General features: G+C 38.1%; 1 protein-coding gene across 2 annotated transcripts in view; it reads right to left on the bottom strand.

Moving 5' to 3' along the window:
* Window positions 1–24,961, bottom strand: part of ccdc102a (coiled-coil domain containing 102A) — a 100,721-nt gene that overhangs the window by 22,102 nt on the left and 53,658 nt on the right. For both annotated transcript variants that reach the window (XM_079810824.1, XM_079810823.1), the window contains exons 3-6: window positions 23,719–23,936; window positions 22,618–22,726; window positions 17,752–17,868; window positions 15,962–16,171 (exon numbers count right to left, since the gene is read on the bottom strand). In XM_079810824.1, coding sequence (XP_079666950.1) covers window positions 15,962–16,171; window positions 17,752–17,868; window positions 22,618–22,726; window positions 23,719–23,936 — 654 coding nt within the window. The remainder of the gene's footprint in view (window positions 1–15,961; window positions 16,172–17,751; window positions 17,869–22,617; window positions 22,727–23,718; window positions 23,937–24,961) is intronic.

Here is a 24,961-nt window from a genome sequence, read left to right on the forward strand (position 1 = left end):
AAACTAATTGTGATGAACCCAACGTTGTCTGCGGGGTATTGCATGCAGCGCTACATATCGTTAGTGAAGAGTGACTGATCCCTGATCATGTCAGTCAGATCCGAACAGTTTGTGTGCAGATTGTTTTGTGAACTTGTCACAATGTATTATAGGTTTTGCAAGAGGCTGTTTTGAAAGATGTGCTGCGTAAACTAGATTTGACCCGAAAACCTGAGTAAGCATTGTTATTCATTCCACATGTGAAAAATGTGTTTACACATCTTACATAAGCAAAAAACATTTCATTTCATTTTAAAGGGTTAGAGCAATGGTGGGAATTGGTGTATATATATATCAGTGGCGTGCAGTGGTGTTCTGAAATGAGGAGGCTAAGTTTTTTTTTTAATCAATCAAAAGTAAATTCATGACCCAGCTATACTTAATGTTGTCACATTTTCCTGGTTAAATAAACATTATTTTACATTACATAAAAAAATAAACCAAATGCAATTCTATTTTGTATTTTTAAATTAACATTGTAATTAATGTTCTATTTATTTTATAATGTTCTATTATACATTTATAATATTTATAAAATTTATAAATAAAATGTATAATTTATACATTTATAAAATTTATAAATAAAATCTCATCAAGTTCGTTTTTGCATCTTTTACATTTATTCCAAAAAATAACTATAGGCAATCGTGACCAATCATTGCCTCCTCTCATGTGACTCCCCCATTCATTCTCAATTACCCCCCACCAAACCCACAGCATGCAGGGTCTGTTAAAAGTCAATGGGCTCAGGGGAGGCAAGAGAGACGCAGTGTCCCATTGTAACTTTACCTGCTGTTATCGCTGTTGGACAGTGTCACTTTAAAATAAGTGATTTATACAATATCTAATGTAAATATATAATAATATTATTACACTTTGTAATATTAGCGTTGTTTTATTTTTATAATATGGATTATTTTCTCATCCAATATTTTAAGGAGGCACCACCTCCCTTGCCTGTGAGATATAGTATATCTTATGGGTGTAGCTTGTGGGAGGGCCAGGCGGTAAAATCTGGACCTAACCAAAATAAAGTCAGATGAAGATGCTGATGCCGTGCTACTCCAGACCCAGACAATCTCATAAAGGTGATCCACAGGATGATCTCTTGTGGTGACTCTTGCTTTTATGTCAGGAAGAGGACAATTTACAAAGGTTATTTAATTTACACAGAACAAAACCTAAACAGATTTTAGAATATAAACTGCTTAAATCAGCCATTTTCAGTGATATTACTAAATATAAAGTGTTTGCTATTGTGCATTTAACTTCAATCATGCCCAAGCAGTGGGTGAGTAATTCAATCCTTGATTTACTTAATAAAAGCATAATTTGAGATTCTGTAGAGAAACATGTTTATAGTGCATTATTTTCAATGTTTTATATCGCAAGTAGCGCAAATAATTTTGCGCTTGCTGCTACTCTATGTAACCAGTAAAATCACTTGAAGGGTACACAGTGTGTGAATTTTTAAGTTTACTTTTGAAAAGCTAAAATGTATTTAAAAGTGCTACTGTCCAAAACGACTGGCTCAGTTTTGCAACCCCAAGCTCAAACGTCAAGCTACGCCTATGAATATATACAGTACATTCAGTGTAGAGGTCTGCAAGCCTGTCGGGTCCCGATGGGTTAGGACCATTTTTTTTTTTACAGATATTCTTTTTCTTCACAACTCTCACGAATAAACAGTGAATGATGACCACCGTATATGTAGCCTTCACAGTTCAACCGATTTATTTATTTTGTATTATTATTTAATCTTTAATCCTTATATACTTAATTGCTGCAGCGTGTGTGTGTGTGTGTGTGTGTGTGTGTTTGCGTGTAGCAGAGAGAGCGCGCATCTGAACGCCCATGTCAGAGAGAGCTTAAAGTTATATTGATGTTGGTCTCGGGTCGGGTCCAGTCACGTTTTTGGCCTGTGCAGGGCTCTAATTCAGTAATGTCATCGTTAACTTTAACTACAACTATTAAAACTTTTTTGTTAACTTTAACTACAACTATTAAAACTTTTTTGTTAATTGAAATGAAGTCGAAATTAAATAAAATATAAATATTGGATGAAAAACTTCTAAAGTCACCCTGTTTTTTTTTAAGTTTTTTTTTTTAGATCATTTAACCAGACATAGTAATGCTGGATACACACACAAAAAATAATCGGGGCGATTTTGGGCTTCCCCTTCTGAAAATCCTAGGTAAAGTCCCGATTATCTTGATGGTTCTACAGATTATCTTATCAGATTTGTCTGTGGTGTGAGGTATGTTAAGAGTGATTGAACCTGATCGGAAGAACATCGGAGCCGTCCCGATCTCGAATCGTAAATATTTACGATCAGAAATCCTCATGTATGGGAACCCCGAGGACACAAGCGTGTGCGCTCTGGAGATTATCACGTGAAACGAAACAATAGCCAATCAGAAAGCAAACTGATGGAAGACTCACCTCCAGCTCGTGCTGTAACATGTAAAGTTCATTTTCACACTACGATTTAATTTAAACATTCCATACACCATAAGCGCAATTTCTTCTAGCTGGTCGTCCGCCATGTTTGTATACTTTAAAGTCACGTTAGACAATGCAAGAGATTTTGCCAGATTTTCCGTGTTCACAGGCGGGACTCTGTTAATTGTGAATGGAATCAGTTTGTGGGTGGTGTGCTTTCCTGGTCACATTGCGGCACTCCACACACTAGAGGAAAACGGTTAAATCTATAAACGGTTAAATCGATGATTTCTTATTGTCATGTTTGTGGTCTCTCACATTTTGAAACTCTTATAAGAGTAATATATAAATCTTTTTGTGTGTACCAGAGGTGGAAAGTAACGAAGTACATTTTAAAAAGTATGTTTCAGTTTTCTGAAAAGATTAAAGATTAGCTTAGTTGGCATACACTTGACGCATGTCTGATAAAATGTTCAAAAATGTAAAAGTCTGGGAGAAAGAGAAGAGTAAACAGTTGGGAGAACATTGGATGTGTATCAGTGTATTGGATCCGTGCATTTTGGCCTTAAAGTGACAGCAGCTTTGTAAAGAGCTTTGTAACTTTTATTCAAGTATTTCAATGAGTTTACGGTGGTCGTATGCTAGCATGTCGGATGGAGCATCACTGACTGGCTTAAACCACCATGGTGGCATAATGTGCATTTATACAACAATGCAACAATAATAAAATAATGCATTGACATAAATTAAATTTACTTTTGATACTCAAGTACTTTTAAAAACAAATACTTCTGTACTTTTACTTAAGTAAAAATCTGTTTTTAGAACTTCCACTTGTAACGGAGCAATATTTGACCAGTAGTACTTTTACTTTTCCTCAAGTAATAGAGTTGTGTACTTTGTCCACCTCTGGTGTGTACCCCACATTAGTTAAGAAACTGAAAGAAATAATATCAATGTCACTCATCTAGTTTATAACATGTTTCATGAAATGATAGTCAGGTAAAAAAAAGAAGCTCCTGAGGACATGCAAAGCAGTGAAATATTGTATCCGAAAGTAGAAAACTTCAAAGAAAAGATAAAGATTAGCATGAGAGACAGAGGGCAGAAACCGTCTGAGGAGATGAAAAATACATGTTAAGTGTGGGGAAGGTAAAATTACAAATGACATCACATTGAAAAAAGGAGCCTGTGATTTAACAGCCTTCTCCACTTAAAAGTTAAATTTTTCATCTGGGGTAATTTGGGCCTAGCCATCTTTAGTGAGTGTTTTGATAGTGAAAGAAAGTGGAAGGAAAGAGAGGGCTGGATGAATAAAACATGCCACGTCTTGATGAATGATCTATGATGCTTCAGAAATGTACTGCAGCAGAAGGAAATGGAAAGTGAGAAATGGAAACCTGGGATATGAGAACAGACACCTGATCAACACATACAGATTTAGACATACGGTTCTAGACACATGGGAAAACAACAAGAGAATGTGAAGACAAAAAAATACTTAGTATAATAATATAAAGATGAATGCAAACAGAGTAAATGAAGGCAGGGTGAGGTTGTACAGCCGCATGGGGGAAAGCTGTTAAATGTTTCCCCCTCACTGGCTTTCAGATCCTGAAATCTGCTTAAACATCTGGCCCACTGCGCTCAGAACACACACCTTGCGACGCTAGACACAAACACCTCTTTCTGTCTCTCACTTTCACTTCCACACTTCCAAGATCAGAAATACACAAATGCACAGTCTTAGAATATTCTATTTCCTTTTCAATTTGCCTTTCATGCAGTGGCACCGAGAGAAGAGAGACGAGAGCTTTTTGACGTGCTCACCAAATGGTGTGCATCGAGTGGCTTCAATGGCTGCTGCCCATGCACAGCCAGTTATAAAAGCAGACAAGGCTCTAATTTGGAATATATATTATTAGTGGATTTATTTGCTTTAGCTAAATAAATGTCAAACTATTTCTGTCCACTTTGCACTTATTTCTTCTTTGCAGTTTTATGGCATACAGTAGGTTTTATATAAGTTCTGGAGCTTACAGCTAACCCTGGCTTTCTCACTCGCACCCAACAAGAAAAACACCACTCCTGGTGTGCATATATATTGACATACTGATGCCTCACACCCACATATCTAGTTATACAACCCAGCCAGCAGAGAATATGTAATGCTCAGAAGAAATTATAAAGCTCAATATTTAGGTTATAGTCTTGCTTTGCCGTTAAAAGGGTCAATTGCCTGCTAATTTGCTCTTGAACGTTCATTAACATTCACCAGCCCGGAAAACAATGAACAAAAGCCTAGTTATTTATTTTAAATTCATAAAACATATAAATAGCCCCAAAATGGCATGAGAGGAATGGTGAAAATGGTCATATAAAATTTATGTTAATATGATTATATAACTTATTAATATTATTATTGAAACATATAGACAAAGATCAAATAAATGGTTATTTAAAGTGAATCTAATATAAACTATAAATAGCGTTATTTAATTTATTATTTTAATTATTAATATTATTTAAACAAAGCAAAAAATTACCAATTTAATTATAAAGGCAAGAGAAATGGTGGAAAAGGGTCATACAAAATTAATTTTAATGTAAACTATAATACACACAACAACAATTATTATTAATTTTAGTATTCAAACGGTTACATTGATTGGTAACACTTTACAGTAAAGTTCCATTAAGTTAACTACATTAGCTAACATGAACTAACAATGAGAAATACTTCTAAAGCATTTAGGAATCTTAGTTAATGTTAAATTCAGCAATTACATATTTATTACTTTATTGTATCTCTTAATATTAATGAATGGACCAGAGCTAACATAAATAATTTTATTTTTATCAACTAACTTTAACAAAGATGAATAAATACTGTAACAGTTGTATTGCTCACTGTTAGTTAATGCATTAACTAACATTACAAAATGGGACCTCATTGAAAAGTGTTACCCATAGATTTAAGTCTTTCCATATTTAAGTAGACAGGAGCTGAATTTGCATGGCTGGAAATAGCTGACCGGGGGCGTTATGAACATGGCTGCCAAGGGACTTTGTGGTATCTTGTGGTTAAAGATCTGGACAAGTAAAACAAGGTTGTAAGAATAATTCCACAAAGTGGTGATCCATGAGCTGAATATTACCTATTACTATGGTGTCCTCGAGCGCTGCTCCAGGGAAATGCCTACATTAGGTTGCTTTACACAAGTACGCATCTTCTAATGAACAAACACTACACCTCTGTTACATTTATATTTAACTTCAAGTGCATCTGAAATCTAGCACAAACCCCTGACCTTGCCTTACAGCTATCATTACAGCTGAGGATTAGATCAAGTCTAATAAGACAGCTGAGAGAGAGCACAGTCTGGGGGCGGGACGCCTCCGTCGATGGGAAAATGGGGGCGATGTAGGAGCTGCTAGAGCCATAATGGTTTCTCTGCCAGTTTGTGCCTTCCTAACACTATTTCTCTTGACAGACTGAAAGGATGATTCACTCACTCCAGCTTTACAGAGGACCAGGAGCTATGATCAAACAGTGTATGTGGCTCTTAGTGGCCCTGACCTGAGACCAGGGAACATGCAGTCCAAGTGGCCAGGAAAATGGATGTGCCGTCTACAAATAGAATTTGCTGTGCCTTTCAAATGAATGGTGCTTTGTGGGCAAATCTGCACAGCCTGAATCTAAATTGGAGTTCACCTTGGTGGTTTTAACATGCATCCCCCCAGACAGGGTCCAAAATTAACACTTGCTAAGTAAAGTAAAAACCAGGAACTGTAACATAATCCTACCGGTAACACAATGACCTATGCTGTTGGTCACAATTATGCAAAGAAATGATTTAAATAATTAAATAGTTCAAATTTTAATTATTGAACAATTATTACTTTTTATTTAAATGTATTAAACATGTATTTCGGTTCAATAACTCTTGATAAATGTGTCTACCAAATATATATTTTATACAAATTAACAGATTTATAGTCACTTTAAATAATTAATAGTACTACATTTAGAGTATAATTACTTTTGTTAATAATTAAAATGACTTAAAATGTATCAAGCAAGGATCCAAATAATTCTGTTGACAAAAGCATAAACACGTAGTTTTAATACAAATAACACAAATCATGGCCTGTAAGGAATATTTATGGCCAGTAAATGTTTGCAGTTCAGTGACAGTCAGGTGTTTAAAAAATAATTCTGCTCACAGAGTAGTATAGATGTGGCATTTCACCCTATTGCTTATCAGATTGATTAAAAGTCATGAATTTAGAATACCCTTTAACCACAGCATCTAATGTAGGTTAAACAAAGCTTCATTGAAATGCCACAAGATAGACAGACACACACACACACACACACACACACACACACACACACACAAAAACAACCGTGACCCTGGGCTTGTTCTGGAGAGCCGTGCTGGTAGTGTTTGTGCACTGCTGTAGGGGTTCTTGAGGCAATAAATTGCAGCATGCAAGAAAGGCCTCATTCGGACTATATAGCCCCCCTCAAAACATCACATGATCTTTAACCCCGAGATCAGATTTAAAGCCAGACTATTTCACCTGCTCTAGCCCCTCTCACTTTCCTCATTCAATCCTGAAGTTCCAATTACTTTTTCCTTTGCTTCCCTTCTCTCTTTCTCACTCTCCTGTCACCTCTTCCATTCAACCTCTATGTCTCACCTTCATTACCTCCATGCAATTTCACAGTGCGGATCCATTGTCCTCTGTGATTGTATTGTCCAGCCGTCCATTCCTTCCCCCCTTTCACAATCTCTCTATTGTAAGTGAGATGAACACAGCACTCTTTTTCAGCACATTATCCTCAAATCGTCACCCTCATCATTCTCTCTCACTCCTTTTTGCAGAGTGACTTCTGTTTAACCTTTATTTCACCTCCCCCACTTTTCCCTCCTATCGGTCCTGAGAGAAGTCTTTTTTTGCTGACCGAGAGCTCTCTCGATATGAAAAAAAAAAAAAAAAAAACCTTGACCCAGACATTGGTATCAGAGCTGCTCAACCCTTTCATATCAGTGTCTAGGCTTATACATCTTAATTTAAAATGTTCTGAATCTACAAATATGCAAATCTGGAAGAAGATTTCCCTTGAGTTCAGATCCTAAACTGATTTATCAATGTGAAATATAGGGGGGAGGGGGGAAACCTTGGAGTCTTTATTTTATGCATTCCACAGATTTTCTACAGCACATACCACACATAGATACGTATACCTTGTCGTTTGTCCCGTTTGGGTCAGACAGTGGGCTGTAGATCAGCAGTAATGGCATGTTGTCAGTGCTGGCTAACTGGGACATTAGCCTCAGTGGCTCATAAATAAGCCATAGCAGTAGGTGCTAATGGGTTCATTTAAACTCAGACCTGGCCTAATAGGGCTCTGCTGACTGGCGTGGGATCATGGGAGAAGTGACTAATGTGTGGACACAGTGTCATGCTCCCAGCACATAGGAACTCTTATAACACAGCACACAACAGCATTAAAAGGGATAACATCAACCAAAGTTAAAAGTCTGTCATCATTTACACACTCTTATGTAGTTCAAACCTATGACTTTCTTTCTTCTGCAGAAAATATCTAAAGAATGATTCAAATGTTTTTGTCCATACACTCAAAAAAAAGAGTTCAAAATTGTATCTTTTAAAAGGTACAAGTGGCCATCACTGGGGTAGTACCCTTAAGGGTACATTTTTTTTACCTCTAAGTAGAGGAAAACAATGATATAATTGTACCCTAAGGACCAATTGTGTACCTTTAACGGTACAGTTATACGTTTTGTTCCCCAAGGAACAAAATTGTACCTCCACTGTACATTTTTTTTCCTGAGAGTGTATCATGGAAAAAACTAAAAACATGCCATTAAAAAAAAAAAAAAAATGTGTGTTCCATGTTTCGTGCATACTGAGCTTTTTACACTGTTTAAGACTTGGATTCCCATCCTAAACATGGACAAAGTAAAAAAAAAAAAGTTGGACGTTTGATGGAGTATTTCTGAGCCAAAAATACTTCTTTCGGTTTCTCATTAGTTTCGGAACGTTTTTTTTGAGTATGGGTCTATCTGATGTCAGATAGGGCGGAATGTCCTTGTACGGGCCGTACCGGCTCTTCTCCCGGAAGGGGGTGCGCACGCGCGACTAGAGCGAGAGAGCAAACGCTTTAGTGAAGCCGGCTGCGCTGCAGTCACAGGACTTCACGAAATCAACAATGTCACCAAAGAAGTGTGTTTTTGGTTGTCAGGGCAAGACAACCCTGTTCAGCTTCTCAAAGAACCCAGCGTTAATGGGACAGTGGATGGAGTTTGTTTTTCCGGAGCAGCAACAGAGTTGTGCAAGTGTTTTTGTTTGTTCCCTGAATTTCGGTGACGATGGTTTATAAACAAGGTACAGTTCAACTCCGGATTTGTAGCTCGTCTAATGCTGTAAGATTGAGCAGTCCCAGCGATTAAGGTTCACGGTCGTGCGTTGGAAGCAGGCGGTGAGTAAAACTGCTTCAAATGTCTTTGTGTTGTTAGCTATCGACTCGTTCATTCAAATGCGCTACTATTCCATTGTTTTTCTATGTAAACACGCACTAATCTGACGTGCAAAGCCATTCCGCTTGCTACTGCTAACATTAAATCACATATAATAGTCCATAAACCAAATGATGTCCTCATAAACCATGAGTAAACACACACAAATGCTGTAAAACTTGCGAGCATGACAAGCCGCTAAGCAAGTATATAAGTTACATTAAGTTAAATACCATAGAGACGATACAATACTATGCAATACTACTCTATAGGTACTCAAGATTGACATGAGCAGTGTTGGGGGTAACGCATTACTTGAGTTAGGTAATAATATTACTTTTTCCAAGTAACTAGTAAAGTAACGCATTACTTTTCAAATTTACAACAAAATATCTGAGTAACTTTTTCACATTAATTTGACTGACAGCTCTCCTGCCCCAATGTTGAGAAAAATAAGTGCAGAGGCGTTGTGTGTAAACATGATGGTTATTGTAGTTCTAGACTAAATGTGAGCATTTATTTATCTCACTTGCACAATAAAGATTCTGTACTCCTCAAAATGAATAAAATCAGTAAAATGCAAAATCAGAGTTCTATGCAAACCTCCAATAATTAAATGTTAAATAAAACAACTATTTTTATGCATAATCTACCTTTACATTTAATTTACCAATGTCTTGCTGCTGACCTTTGATGATGAAAATGACTAGATTTTTTGTTTTTATTGGGAAAACTTTTTTCTCCTGCATCCTATTCTACCATTATCCAGAATGGCAGCACAGCAGAGCTGCGCCCTCTACTGTTCATGCATGAATTGGCATTTTTACCTCAGCCTGGGGCTTATTTCAATTTTGGTTATAACAAAAATATAACTTTTTTGTTATAAAAAAAAAAGAAAACAAAAACAAGCCCAGCCCAGGTGAGAAAAAGTAACGCAAAAGTAACGTAACGCATTACTTTTCTTAAAAAGTAACTAAGTAACTCAATTAGTTTTCAAAGTAACTTTCCCCAACACTGGACATGAGATTGACTGAAACTGAGTGTTTCACCCCCCCTTTAAACAACAAAAATGTAAAAAACAAAAAAGAAACAAAAAGGGAATTGTGATAACGCTGAAATATTACATGAAAAAATTAAGTGAAACTTTGAAATGTAGCTGTGGCAACTAACTGAAATAAAATTGCAATAAAAGTTTGTTGAAGAACTAAAATAAACTAAAACCGAAATAAAAATAAAGCTAAATAGAAGTATTTATAAAAATGTAAATTGACAAACGCACATACCAAAATTTTAATTAAAATGAAAACTAACCATTTAAAAATAAAAGGTAATTAGAAATATTTTAAATACAATAAAAGTATAAATAATACTAAAATAACAGACTTTGGTTTATTAATGTAAACCACACTGGGTAAAGCAAGTGTGTGCAGATTTCCACTGTCAATATCTAATCTGCTCCTGATAAATGCAGTTTAAAGTATTTTTTTGCTCTGAACATTTTTCTGTTTGGTTGTGCAGTCTGACATGTACATTTTAGACTCAACCAAGGGCATGAGTTTGGGTGGGAAAATATATATATTTTTTCAAATCCATTTTTTTGTTGCTAGTGGTGAATTTTTTTTTTTGACATGCTTCACATTTAAGCTCTTCCACCGCATAAAAATTGAATAATCATAAAAAGATTCAGAGGACAAAGTTAGAGGAATGAGAGCTGGCAAATGGTGATGGATGAAAAATAAAAAAAAGAAGGAGAGAAAAATGTGCATGAGACACCCCAATAAGTTAAGGGTGACCTCTGTGAGAAAAACACAGCAGGCTCAAATGGAAAACCTCTGGAGAAGCAGCCCAGAACCTGAATGGCAAGACAATTCATTTCACACTGGCTTACTCCAGATGTAGCACACTAGAGAAGCTCATTTACACACACACACACACACACACACACACACACACACACACACACACACACACACACACACACACACACACACACACACACACACACACACACACACACACATATGCTGCTTCCAAAACCAAAGATGCAAATCAGAGCACATGGGCTCCCACATTGGCTGTCGATACTGTTTACCGCATTTCCATCAGAAAGTGGGAGCAACAGCAGCAGATGAGCAGCCAATATAAGCTCATTAATCATTGTGATTGGTGAATGAACTCACTCTCTACGCCATCAGAGCAGGAGGCATAAACACCTGTGTGGAGGAGCAAGTGGCTGGCCAGATGTTGAAGGAGTTTAAGGAGAAGCAGGCTGTTGAACAGAACGTGAAGAACACATCTGTATACGGAGAAAAATCGAGACAGGACAATTGTTTTTCATGATCCTCAAAATCTTTAGACTGAAAGTATCATGATTACTTTTATAATACATAAATTGTATAATACATACATAATATCATATAATTATTAGGGCTGTAATCTCCCAGTCGATTATTGGTCGATACGTTCTGGCTCGACCAAAATTCTGATTGGTCGATTTTTTGCCGCGTTCATTTAATCAGTTTTGCTGCGTTCATTTAATCAGTTTTGCCGCGCCGCGTTCATTTCGTCAGGTGGAAAGCACTAATTGCTAATGGGGGTGTTTTGAGAGCACCCCTGTTTCACAGGTAACAGTCTGCCTTCAGAACACCCCCATTGTTTCCACTTCTTTTGGATTAGCCCAACCCACTGGCGAAGAGAAGTCTCTCACTGGTCCTTTGTGTTTCATTCCCCGCTGGCTCAAACGTACACCCAAAGTGGTAAACTTGAGGAACGCCCATCAACATACACATGAGGGGAAGCGTCACAACACCGCGCTATTAGTGGATCTGTACTGTCAGTTTTGCCGCGTTCATTTCATCAGTTTTGCCGAGCCACGTTCATTTCATTAGTTTTGCCGCGCCGCGTTCATTTCATCAGGTGGAAAGCACTAATTGCTAATGGGGGGTGTTTTCAGAGCACCCCTGTTTCACAGGTAACAGTCTGCCTTCAGAACACCCCCATTGTTTCACTTATTTTGGATTAGCCCAACCCGCTGGCGAGAGAGACAGATTGAAGAAGGCTAGTTTTCTTGTATATTATTTATTTAATTGTGAGAGCGTTTTTTCTGCTCTTGATCTGGCTTGTTTAATAAATATTCCTTTTTTTTATTAAAGAGGACGTGCCTTTTGTGTTTAAGAGTAAAAGCTTTAAGTTAATAGTCTATTCGTGTCTCAGCCGCGAAGCTGAGCTCATATGTTCGAGCTGCACAGAGCGGCTGAAATGAGTGTCTGTCAGTTATTATAATACATATGACAAAAACAATTGTCTAAATTATGTTGCATATTCCTCAAAAGTTATTGTGATGATATCTAGTTGACAACACATAGTGCCATATTTTCGGAAGTCATAGTCTATGATATTGCGCAGGTGCATGCGATGCGACGCTGTCAGAGCCGACAGACTCGTGTGTCAGACTCATTTCAGTGCTAAATAATCAGCTCAAAAACTATTTAATATACAGCAAATAGCCTACTAGTTTTTTATGTTTATTTATAATTAATTTAGGGAGACAACAAGGCTACCAAGTACTGCGCACAGTGTGCAGCTTATTCATTTAAGTTTTTTTTTCCTAACGTTATTTTAGTCGATTTTTAGTCGAAAATTTCAGGACTTCAGTCGACCAAGATTTTCTTTGGTTGATTACAGCCCTAATAATTATAATAACATATTATAGTACAAACTTAATTTATTTAAATAATTTACAATGTAATCAATTATTTATTTCACTACACCAATACTTCTATTCGTTATTCTATAGTTAAAATTATAGTATAACAATTATTTGTATAAAACTCATGCATACAGTGCAGCTCAAAGGGCTTTACAGATCAGAATATAAAAACATTCAAATAAATATGCAAATGTAAACTGTTCTTAAATATTTTTATATAATTACAAAAATAAAAAAACTTTCTATACAGAACTTTTTAATAATGATTAAAAAAATTGTTCCCATACTTTGAAGTGTTATACCCACAACTATATGGAATATTACTTTATTGTTGACATTATAACTAATTTTATAACATTCTATAACATATTGTAATATGGTTGGTCAAACATTTGACTAGAAGTGTGAATGATCTGTAGAGAGAGAAATGGAGAAAAAAAAAGACGAAAAAAAATGAGTGAGAGAGATTGAAAAAGTATGGTATTAAACTGACCTCCAGAAAGACAAACTTCTCTTTGATCCGGGACAAGAGACAGACTTTTACTTCAGTTCAAAGCTTGTCTACTCTAGACTCAACAAACCCTTTAGGAATTAAAAAAGAGCTTAGAGCCTGTTTTGCCAATGTTCCTCCATCTGGACGGAGGCCTACTCATTTTATTCGTGTTTGTTGAAACACAAGCGTCATCATGTATTAGCCCCACACAAAGATGCTTTGAAGTTTGTAAGAGGTCATGCGCCCAAACAAAACCATGAGTCCCTGATCAAAACACACACACACACACACAAAAAAAACAAGAGAGACAACAGCAGAACCAAAAGCAGAGTCTCCACCTGCACGATTCACCTGGAGCCTTTTTGATGTGTGTGTGTGTGTGTGTGTGTGTGTGTGTGTGATGTGCCGACCTGCAGCTGTGTGTTTGTACATGCACCGCTGTCTCAGTCAGACTGAGAGCTCTGACTGAGCCTCTGCCAACCTGATGAATCCCTTTCGAATCAGCATGTAGCCTTTTAGATGGGCAGTTGGGCACCACCAGACACCCTGCTAGAACGGGCCGTGATCCAGGCCTTAAAGCAGGGATATTCAATTAAACTTCAAAACTTTACATTTCCTTGCTAAGAGGAAATTACTGTAATTTTAAGACAGGCTGAGATGAATGACAGGGTGAAAGCCAAGGATGCATTTATTTGATCAAATATTCAGTAAAAACAGTAATATTGTGAAATATTTATCTCTCTCGCTCTCTCGTTCACTTGGCACAGGTTTTACGCCGGATACGCCCTTCCTGACACAACCCAGTGCTCTCATTCACATTCTCACTCACACACACACACACACACACACACACACACACACACACACACACACACACACAAACACACATACATATATACATTTTTATATATATAAATATAAATATATATATATATATATATATATATATATATATATTTATATTATATTATATTATATTATATTATATTATATTATATTATATTATATTATATATATATATATATATATATATATATATATATATATATATATATATATACACACACACATTTTCTTTTTTAATACATTTTAAAATGTAATTTATTCCTGTGATGGCAAAGCTGAATTTTCAGCATCATATACATTTTTCAGTGTCACATGATCTTTCAGAAATTATTATAATATTCTGATTTGGTGCTCAAGGGACATTTCTTATTATTATCAATGTTAAAAACAGTGATGCTTAATATTTTTGTGGAAACCCAGATAACATTTTTTTCAGGATACTTTGATGAATAGAAAGTTCAAAAGAAATGCCTTTATATGTAAAAGTCACGTTGCACACAAACACAAATTTCCAGGATTTCATTAACTTGCATAACTTTACCACGCCTACAAATCTCAATTAAACCGTCGGACATTTCCTAGTTTTCCATGACTCTGGGAACCCTGCCTTGAGTACAAAGACGCTACTAATGAGTGATCAAATCAATATTTCATTTCTCGTAGGGATGGCAAACACCAGAAAATCACGCACAGAGGAAATAGCCACAGAGTCCCATTCCCAATATTCTGCACATGCAGGGTTTAACAGCAAATATGACAGTATACATCAATCTACCAGTGGGAGCCAAAGGAAACGCGGGAGAAAGTGAGAAAGCGACTGGAGCGGGATATGATTTCAGTATCAATCACACTTTGTTCTTTTTGTCAGTGATGGTGCATCGTCCTCAGTGCGCCGTGGCCTGTTTCGCCGCTCCTGTCCTCATCGATCCATTTGCTTCAACAGCTCCTGAGCAAGCTCATCAATCTCTCTGTGTTTCTCTCCGAGACTGCAGGCCGCCGGCCACTATCACATCGCTTGTGTGGGAATGTGCAACAGCATGTGGACACACACACACACACGCACGCGTGTGCGCAACAACATTCTCAGATGGCCATATGTTGTGCATTTAACAAATAAGCCAACACATTGAGCCTCGCATGCAGGGATTACATGTCCATTTCCTGGCACAATATCCTTTTTCCCTTGTTACTGGTTTAATTGACATGCTATGCTCGCTCTTAACCTCTTTCCCTCCGTTCCTTTCCTTTCAGCACACCTCTTACCTCGAAAACAACTCTCTCTGCTCATATTCATCTCTCCCTCTTCATCGCTCTCTTTAAATCTTTCATACTTTCCAGGCAGAAGTGAGAGAGCAGGTGAGCGAGTGATTTACAGCGTATATATGAGGGGAGCTTTGGATCACTTCATAAATCTCTTGCAGCGCTAATGGTCGCTCATAAGGGCTGTGGCCATAAGTGTCTGGATTTCCTGACACACTACTTTAATAGAGCCTCACCAGCATCTTACAAACACACACACACACACACACACACACACAAACTTAGAAGAACAACTCAAGCACAGTTTCTCAGCACAGCCAATATACAACATAAGACGGGCATCAAAACTGCATGGCAGCTATTGCGCACATCCACTGTCTTGCGCATGCCTCTCAGCACAGGGTCTGATGGATATGGCCTCTTTATGTCAGTGACACTGCCTGGATTTATTGCAGGAAGAGGCTCGGATACTTTGCAAACTGCCGCCATACCTCATCCATCTCTCATATGCAGTACAGTAGAATCGGAGCTGATACTGAGATGTTGAGAAACGCTTACTTATATAGGTTTGTGATTATTTGTGTGAGGTTACGGTGTGGACGGCGCTCTCCTTCACTCACCTTGTTCCTCTCAAACAGCTCACACTGGATGGTCTTGAGGTCGGTGTCCAGGGCACTGGCGGCCTGCCTGCGCTTGCGTGCCAGCTGCTCCTCCAGGTCTTCCATCTGGGCGCGTAGCTTTTTGTTTTCCCTCTCCAGAGCCAGCTTTTCCGTCTCCAGCCGCTCCCGACGACCCCACTCTGCTGCATTCTCAACCTGCAGACGCTCCATCTGCACATACACACATACATTTAGTAAGATAGGAGAGACATGACAACACATTAGAAAACTAAATATTTGAGGAGTGATAAAGTACATTTGAATGTAAAAGCCTATTCCTAACTTACACATTTCACATAAGCACAAAATTTTAGCACAAGATTAGAAACAAAATATGCATCACTATGAACCACTTAACCCTAAATGAAATAAATTTTCACAATGATATAATATTGAGTGTAGGTTGATTTGATTTATTCATGTCTGCACACTATCATTTAAAAGTTTGAGGTCTGATGTTGAAAGAAGTATCGTATGCTCACCAAGCATTTATTTGATCAAAAATACAGTAAAAACAGGAATATTGTTAAATATTATTATTTTAAAATATGATTAATTTATTCCTGTGATGGAATACATTTTACTAGAAACCATGATTTCCACATTTTTCAGGATTCTTTGATGAATAGAAAAACTGTAAAAGTAGGATATGCAATAACACCCTGTCAAATAAACACACGCACACACAAACACGTATGCAAGCACGCAAGCAGTATATATAATATTTTTTTTCAATCTGTTCAATCATTTTTAATAGTTCATAATAACTGTTTTGGAGAAATATGTTGAGTTGTATTTGCTTAATTATTTTGTAAATTAGTTAACTTATTTTCACTTGGAAAATCCTCACAAAAAAGTGATGCATGTTTGGGTTCCCAAACCCTTTTTTTCCTTTAAGCTGCTTTGGAACAATTTGTATCATCAAAGCATTATACAAATAATTTAGACTGAATCGTTTGTTTGTTGTTGTTGTTGTTGTTGTTATACTAATATTCCTGAAAACTACTAATGCAAATACTGTGTGCGGAACTCCAAATATATAAAATACGGAGACACGACATTTCCCGTGTGTATACCCATAATCAGGAAGGACTAATGCTGCATTAGCACACAGGACAACTATTACCCCAGAATGATGTTGAACTAAGTGAAGGGCTCTCCATGATTTCCCAGTTCTGACCTGCTGCTAAAAGCAGCTTAATGGGAAACCATCTCTCCTAGATTCACCTTAAGTGCTGGCTGACTTTCATACCCCAAACTCTCTCCAGACCAACTAGTCATTAATATTTCTATAATGTCATTTGACTGCTGAGATGAGGCAGTGCCTGTGAACTGCCTCGATTCCTGAGGGCAGAGATGAAGGGAGGTCACCATGGGATTTTGGAGATGAGGGGACACAGCGGATCTGAGCTGACACACAGGAGTGGCGGCGCTCTTTAAGGAGCGCATCAAAGTGCATAATGTCACTCTCTCCTGCCAGGTTCATCTCAGCAACACCCCGCTGATAACACTGCATGCTGGGAATGTGTTAGAGCAGCGTTCTGTCATTACGCCAGCCTGACTAACAGAGGGATGTGGTGGTTGGCGCCATGCTAGTCGAAATGCAGGGGAGACAGTGGATGGATGTTTAAAGCCCTGAGGGTGTTTAACTTTGATGTAGATCACAGTGAGTCCTGGGGTGACACCGAACGGCTGGTCCATGCAAAACAGTGCAGCAAGGGTAGGGCACAACAAATGTATATGCGTTTCACCTCTGTACGGAGCTCCGCCAGTTTCTTGTCCATGCTGGTGCGAGCTCCCAGCTCGTCCTCCAGATCTTCAGACATGCGGCCCAGCTCATCCTGATGCACCTCCTTCAACAAATTCAGCTGCGTGAGAAATCGAATAAGAAACAGAGTCATTCTTTTATCTCTGAACTTATGATCTTAAGTAAAACTTTCGTCCCCTTGCTTTGTCGGAGGATATCTATAGTATTCAAATAAAGTACACGGCCTAACTATGCCAAACTATGCAATACTCTGAAGATGTCATTGGTATTCAAACAGATTTTACATTCTGATTGAGAATTAGTCTGGTTTTTAAACTAATTTCACAGTTGATGAAACTCTGTGAAACTGCGCTCATTTAATACAACTTGTACTGACATTCTGTGGCAATACGGTCTAGCACATTTGCCATTAAGCGATGGGGCGCTACAGTCAAAGTCTGATCTCTCTACAGCGTCTCACACTCGGCATACGGTGACTCAAACGTAGTGATTAACATTCGCTTCAGGTCGTGAGCTCACACAGCTGGGCTGAGGACAGACAGCTCATCTATTTAAACTACCGAGTGTGGCACGCACACTCTTCCTACACACCATCTCATGATATTCATGCAGATCCTTACAGGTTGAGGTTATTAAAAAGAGAAGCACATCTCTTCCTACTCATCATCTCTCCACTATATGCCTATGACGAGGTCTAGGTCTATGATGATGAATCAGTCCCTCATTCTCTCTATGGAAGGCTTGAATTGGGAGTGAAACTTTCCCTGGTCCTAATCAGAGTGGCTGTCTTTCATAAAATTGCCTGACTGAAAGAAATCCTAAGCATCAAGTCTAATCATTCATGAACAATGGCAGACTTTCTTGTTCATAGGTAACAACTGCCCCCTGGTGGTATTCTTATGTATATTATCAGTCAAAGTTTGGATATAATTATACAAATATAAAACATGTGTGACCCTGGACCACAAAACCAGTCATAAGTCGCACGGGTATATTTCTGGCAATAGCCAACAATACATTGTATGGGTCAAAATTATCGAAATAATTTTTCTTTCATGCCAAAAATCATTAGGATATTAAGTAAAGATCATGTTCCATAAAGATATTTTGTAAATGTCCTACATAAATAATGTATAAAATTATTAAATATAAATGAAAAATATTACTAGTAGTAATATCCATTGCTAAGGACTTAATTTGGATAACTTTAAAGGCTATTTTATCAACATTTAGATTTTTTTGCAGATTCTCAAATAGTTGTATCTGCCAACTATAGACCCTTTTCACAGACTGTGATGACGCGTTTTAACGTAAATCCTGCAACGTTTTTTGTATTTATTATTCTTTTTTTAAATATATGTACATTTATAACACTTATACTTTGCATTTTATTACTTTTGATTCACATTACAATAAAAAAAGTTAGCCTTGCCTTGAGGGTGTTTAGTAATAGCGTCTATGGGAGTGAAGGTAAAAATTAACATATTTCTCTCTTTTTACTGCCGTTATTAATCTCACTCTATTTTGTCCCTCTTTTTGAAAGTTGTGAAATCACTATTGTGGCGTTTTTCTTTTGCCATTTCAGCAAATGGGCACACAAAAAAATATTTAATGTATTCCCTCATTCACAGCTATAATATTTAACCCAACTATGACGACTTCCGCTCTGAGAAACCCGGAAATGTCAAAAGGGTCTATTGTCCTAACAAACCATACATCAATGGAAGGCAAAAAATGGACCCTTATGACCTTATGGTTTTGCGGTCCAGGGTCACATTCATGTAGTTACTGTATACAATAGTATAATAGTATCATATAATATTTATAATAGTACTATATAATAGTATAGTTATCCAAACATAATTTTGTCTTATACTATAAACTAATATAGTATAGTAATAATAAATGACTTTATTATTTCCCACATTTTAGAATAACAGCAAAGAACGAGTAGGTGTGTCCAACGTGTTAACTTTTTATTATGAATTTGAAGCAGGTATGACTATGCATGGAGGATCTGTGACTCTTATAAGGAGGAATATGACATCAGGAAGTGAAGATAAAGTGCTGGGTTTTGATGAACAGGCAACTACAACAGTGCACGCTCACCATGCACTCTTTCTATTGATTTGAGCTCTCGCTATAAATTGCCCAGAGGAAAATTGGAGAAAAGTCCAAGGATTTCATGCACTTCTAACATGAAAGTGCTGGAGATCAGTTCCTCATGAGAATACAATGTGTTAGTGTTTTGGCTTCAGTACTTTATTTGTTATTTGTAAATCAAATACAATCCACAAATAAGAAATACATTGAAGCCAGAATACTAATGTTCATATTTAAAGGTTCAGTCACTGTGTAGTATTTATAAGGATCTATTGACAGAAATGCAATATAATATACATAACTATGTTTTCAGTGAAGTATGTTTTTATTACCTGAATGAGCCATTTCGATCTCCATACACCACGGTATTACAGTGAAATCGCCATTTTTCTTCATGTTTCTACAGTAGCCATAAACTGACAAACTTCTCTACAGAGAACTTTTTGTCCTGTGTCGGCCCCTGTAGCTTCTCTATGTGCTCCAAAAGGGAGGGGGGGGGGGGTGCAATTCACAACTACACTGCTAGATGCAGATTAATTTTTTTTTTTTAAAAATCAGCAATTGGGAAAAGCAAAAATAAATTGCTGAAAATACCAATACGGCAATACCAATAAATTAAGCCAAATAAATAAATATATATTCCACAGCTGCTACAAAAATATTTGGCTTTTGATTGTAATCTAATGCAAGTTGCAGAAAAAGATCTGTTAGAGTACATTTTCCTAAATTTTTTGACAACATTCAATATATATAGCAATACTAATGTAACTGCACTGAAATGGCTTTTTTCAATCAAAGAAAAATCATTTTAACCAAACAGTCACTGTTGAGCAGCAGATTCTGGGTATTAAAGGTGCACTATGTAAAAATTTTTCAGTAAAATATCCAAAAACCACTAGGCCAGTGTTATATATTTTGTTCAGTTGAGTACTTACAATATCCCAAATGTTTCCAACTATTTGTAAATCGTGAGAAATTGCTATTTTAACCAAGGTAGTGAACCGGGACGTGTGAGGGAGTCGCCTGTCGATTGCGTCATATCTGCGTTACCCTCGGTTTCCGGTTTTATTCTGCAGAAACGCTTTACTCTTACTGCAGTGTGAACAAGTGTCATAGCAGCCGCCGAGCGAACGCACAGAGTAACGTCATAAATTCATTTTCAACACACTCAGATGTATCTAATACACTCACCTAAAGGATTATTAGGAACACCATACTAATACGATGTTTGACCCCCTTTCGCCTTCAGAACTGCCTTAATTCTACGTGGCATTGATTCAACAAGGTGCCGAAAGCATTCTTTAGAAATGTTGGCCCATATTGATAGGATAGCATCTTGCAGTTGATGGAGATTTGTGGGATGCACATCCAGGGCACGAAGCTCCCGTTCCACCACATCCCAAAGATGGGTTGAGATCTGGTGACTGTGGGGGCCATTTTAGTACAGTGAACTCATTGTCATGTTCAAGAAACCAATTTTAAATGATTCGAGCTTTGTGACATGGTGCATTATCCTGCTGGAATTAGCTTTTTCCAGTCTTCAACTGTCCAATTTTGGTGAGCTTGTGCAAATTGTAGCCTCTTTTTCCTATTTGTAGTGGAGATGAGTGGTACCCGGTGGGGTCTTCTGCTGTTGTAGCCAATCCGCCTCAAGGTTGTGCGTGTTGTGGCTTCACAAATGCTTTTCTGCATACCTCGGTTGTAACAAGAGGTTTTTTCAGTCAAAGTTGCTCTTCTATCAGCTTGAATCAGTCGGCCCATTCTCCTCTGACCTCTAGCATCAACAAGGCATTTTCGCCCACAGGACTGCCGCATACTGGATGTTTTTCCCTTTTCACACCATTCTTTGTAAACCCTAGAAATGGTTGTGTGTGAAAATCCCAGTAACTGAGCAGATTGTGAAATACTCAGACCGGCCCGTCTGGCACCAACAACCATGCCACGCTCAAAATTGCTTAAATCACCATTCTTTCCCATTTTGACATTCAGTTTGGAGTTCAGGAGATTGTCTTGACCAGGACCACACCCCTAAATGCATTGAAGCAACTGCCATGTGATTGGTTGATTAGATAATTGCATTAATGAAAAATTGAACAGGTGTTCCTAATAATCCTTTAGGTGAGTGTATAATAATCAGAGCTGCGTTACCTCATACCATAGCCTCATCCTCATGACCGGAAAAGTGGAAGTGGCACCGGCGACTGTGGCATAATAAAAGTCCCACTGCTCGCGAGGCGAGTGTTGCTTTAATCTTATTGACAATCGTTCCAGCGGCCTTGCTCAGCTCCACAACACTCTGGCCTGTTCTGCTTCATACTACAGCAACGTTAATAATCACATCCATGAACATGATTTCTGCCCGAGTCCTATCCCGATTCTTTTCCAGCAGCTGTGAGGTGAAGACCACATGTCCCTGATTCTGATTCACATGATTCTGCGCTCAAACATGGCGTCATCAAACTACGCCTTTGTTTTGATCTGGCGACCTCTAGTGAATGAAAAAAGTTACATAGTGCACCTTTAATGCCAAGTATGAATCTAGTTCAAAGTAATCAATACATTTTCCCACACTATTTTTACTAAATGACTACAAGGAAAGTTCATTATGTTGCTTGATTTTATATCACCAGCAAAATAATTTCAAACTTATGAAGAATATTCTACATACCATTCATCCCTAATATGCACACCAGTTTAAGTCAGTCTGCCAGGGAAAAAAGTGAGTTAGGATGCTTGTGTTTCTCACCTGTTTTAGGGCCTCTTGTTTGCTCTTGTTCAGTTCCTCATATTTTAGTTTCCATTGGCTCAACTCTGCCTCCAGCTTCTCAATGTTCTTAATGAGTGCGTGTTTATCACTGAGAGAGAGAGACATGATAGCTTGTCATGCACAGCAAAGATCATCATCATGAAGAGGTGAAGGCGAAGGCAAATCCAAATAGATTGTTCTCAAAACATTTGGTTTTCTGAGATAGATAAAGATATATCCTTCACTGTCAATAGCCGCGTTTCCACCAAAATTACCAGGAACAATTTGTACCAGGAATTTTTTTTTACAGGAACTTTTTATCCCCCAGACCTGCGTTTCCACTGCGGTCTAAAGTACCATGAAGATTAGGCAAATTAGTCCGGTGATGTAGGACTGCGCGCGGCTGCTCCTCCCAGTCAGCGACGGACAGTAATCATTTTTGCGCGACACTGCCTGCAACCAAGTATGGAGGAGATGCAAGCAGCACTGCTTTTGCATTGGTTTACTAAAGAGGTCATTAACAAAACTGCGGAAAAGAGACAAGCACTGATACTAAAGCGTATTCTGAAAGCTCGTAAAGCTAGATTTAAAATAAGACAACGTATGTTATTATCAGCTATTACGGACATTGGCCATGCGATTGCGGAGACGAACACGCGCCATCAGACAAAAAAAAGAGCAAGACTGATATTTACTGAACGCAGAACGAACCTCGCAAAAGACTTTTACAAATGCCCCTGAAAGTTCCCGAACTTTGAAAAAGTACTACCTCGGGAGCAGGGCCGTTTGGAGGGGGAAATATTTACCCGGAACTTCATTTAGACCCTGGTTCCTGCAGTCGAAACACACTGAGTACCACCCCAAAGTTCCTAGCTCCTGGGGAAAGTTCCTGCGGTGGAAACGCGGCCAATGATGAGTCCAATTCAGCGGTTTATTGAAATCATTTTTATTATCAGTTATCCTTGGCAGTGAAGGATACATCTATGTTAACCCTGCAATTGTTATGAGGAGCTATAAGATTCTAAAGGCTTTTGATTTCATTTGTTGAGTTCAGGTCTGTTTGATGCATGTATTGTTGCCACCTGGACAACGATCTCTTACTCTCTTTCTTTCAGCAGGACTTTCTGGGACTCATCCAGGCGTAGCTGGAGAGCATTGAGCTTGCTAGAGTCCTCCTCTAGGGCAGCCAGATCCTCCCACAGCAGTCTGCTCCGGTCCTGCCGACTGAGAACTGAGCGCAAGCTACTGGCACTGCGAACGTCCCATGAGTCTGGAGCCTCTGACTTCACCCTGAGAAGAGCCTCCAATAACTCCAACTCCTGAGACAAGAAAGAAAGAAAGCTGCGTGACATGTCAAAATGTAACATGAAAATAACTACATAAAGAAAACACCTGCAGCCTCAGCATGCATTGTCGTTCACCTGCAGAAAATGCAGCAAAGCTTGCCATTCAAGAGTCTGGCTTTAAAGCCACTCGCGAAGGTGCAGATAGAAAATCAGAAGGAAGCTACACCATCATCTCCCGAAGACGGAAGGATGCCAAAGATGGAATGTTTTTGTTTAATTTTGTACAATAAACAATTCTGATACTGTGTCGCTTGGAAATCAATGTCCAAAGTAAAACCTGAGTTGTGAAGCAAAACCAGCTGAGAACTGCTGTCATAGTCAATGTTTCAAGACAATGAAAACAAATTAAAAACATAAACAATAAAAAAACAAAGACTTTCATGCTTTCTTTTTCTCCGTATTAAACCAAACCACAGAAGAGGCATTTTCTCTGTCATCCACATAACAAATATCACATTGCACCTTTCCCTTATTTCCTGTGTGCATGAATGAAATTCACAAGCTCTTTGGAGGAGTAATAAAAAACGGCTTTACAGTTCAGTGCACCATCCTTTCTCTTTCCTTCCTACACACAGTAGGGATTACATATCAAAGACACGGGCCCCAGGATACAGACATGAGACACTAAACAGGCTGCCAATTTCCTAGGATCCCAGAATGGCCACAGTTGAGTAATTGCGCTAAAAGTCCCATGACACATCCCTACCACCAGGGGGAACCAAACGCATACAAATAGCGATTGAGTTCCACATGTGGAAGCACTCAGCATGCCTGTGTGGAAACATATCAGGAAATGGGATGGTATCAAACAATCCAGTGAGAATTAGACTAAGCTAACTAGTATTTGTTTACTTAGTTAAGATTGAATAAGGGTGCCTGATCCTACTTCAAAAAAGGTACATGTCTCTGTGCTTAATAATAAATAATAACCTGCTCTCAGCAGGTAATCGTGACTGTTCACAGGAATCAGACTCTTGAGCTATCTAGGCTACCCCGTT

This window comes from Gobio gobio, assembly GCF_949357685.1.
Source record: "Gobio gobio genome assembly, chromosome: 2".
NCBI classification, from domain to species: Eukaryota; Metazoa; Chordata; class Actinopteri; order Cypriniformes; family Gobionidae; genus Gobio; species Gobio gobio.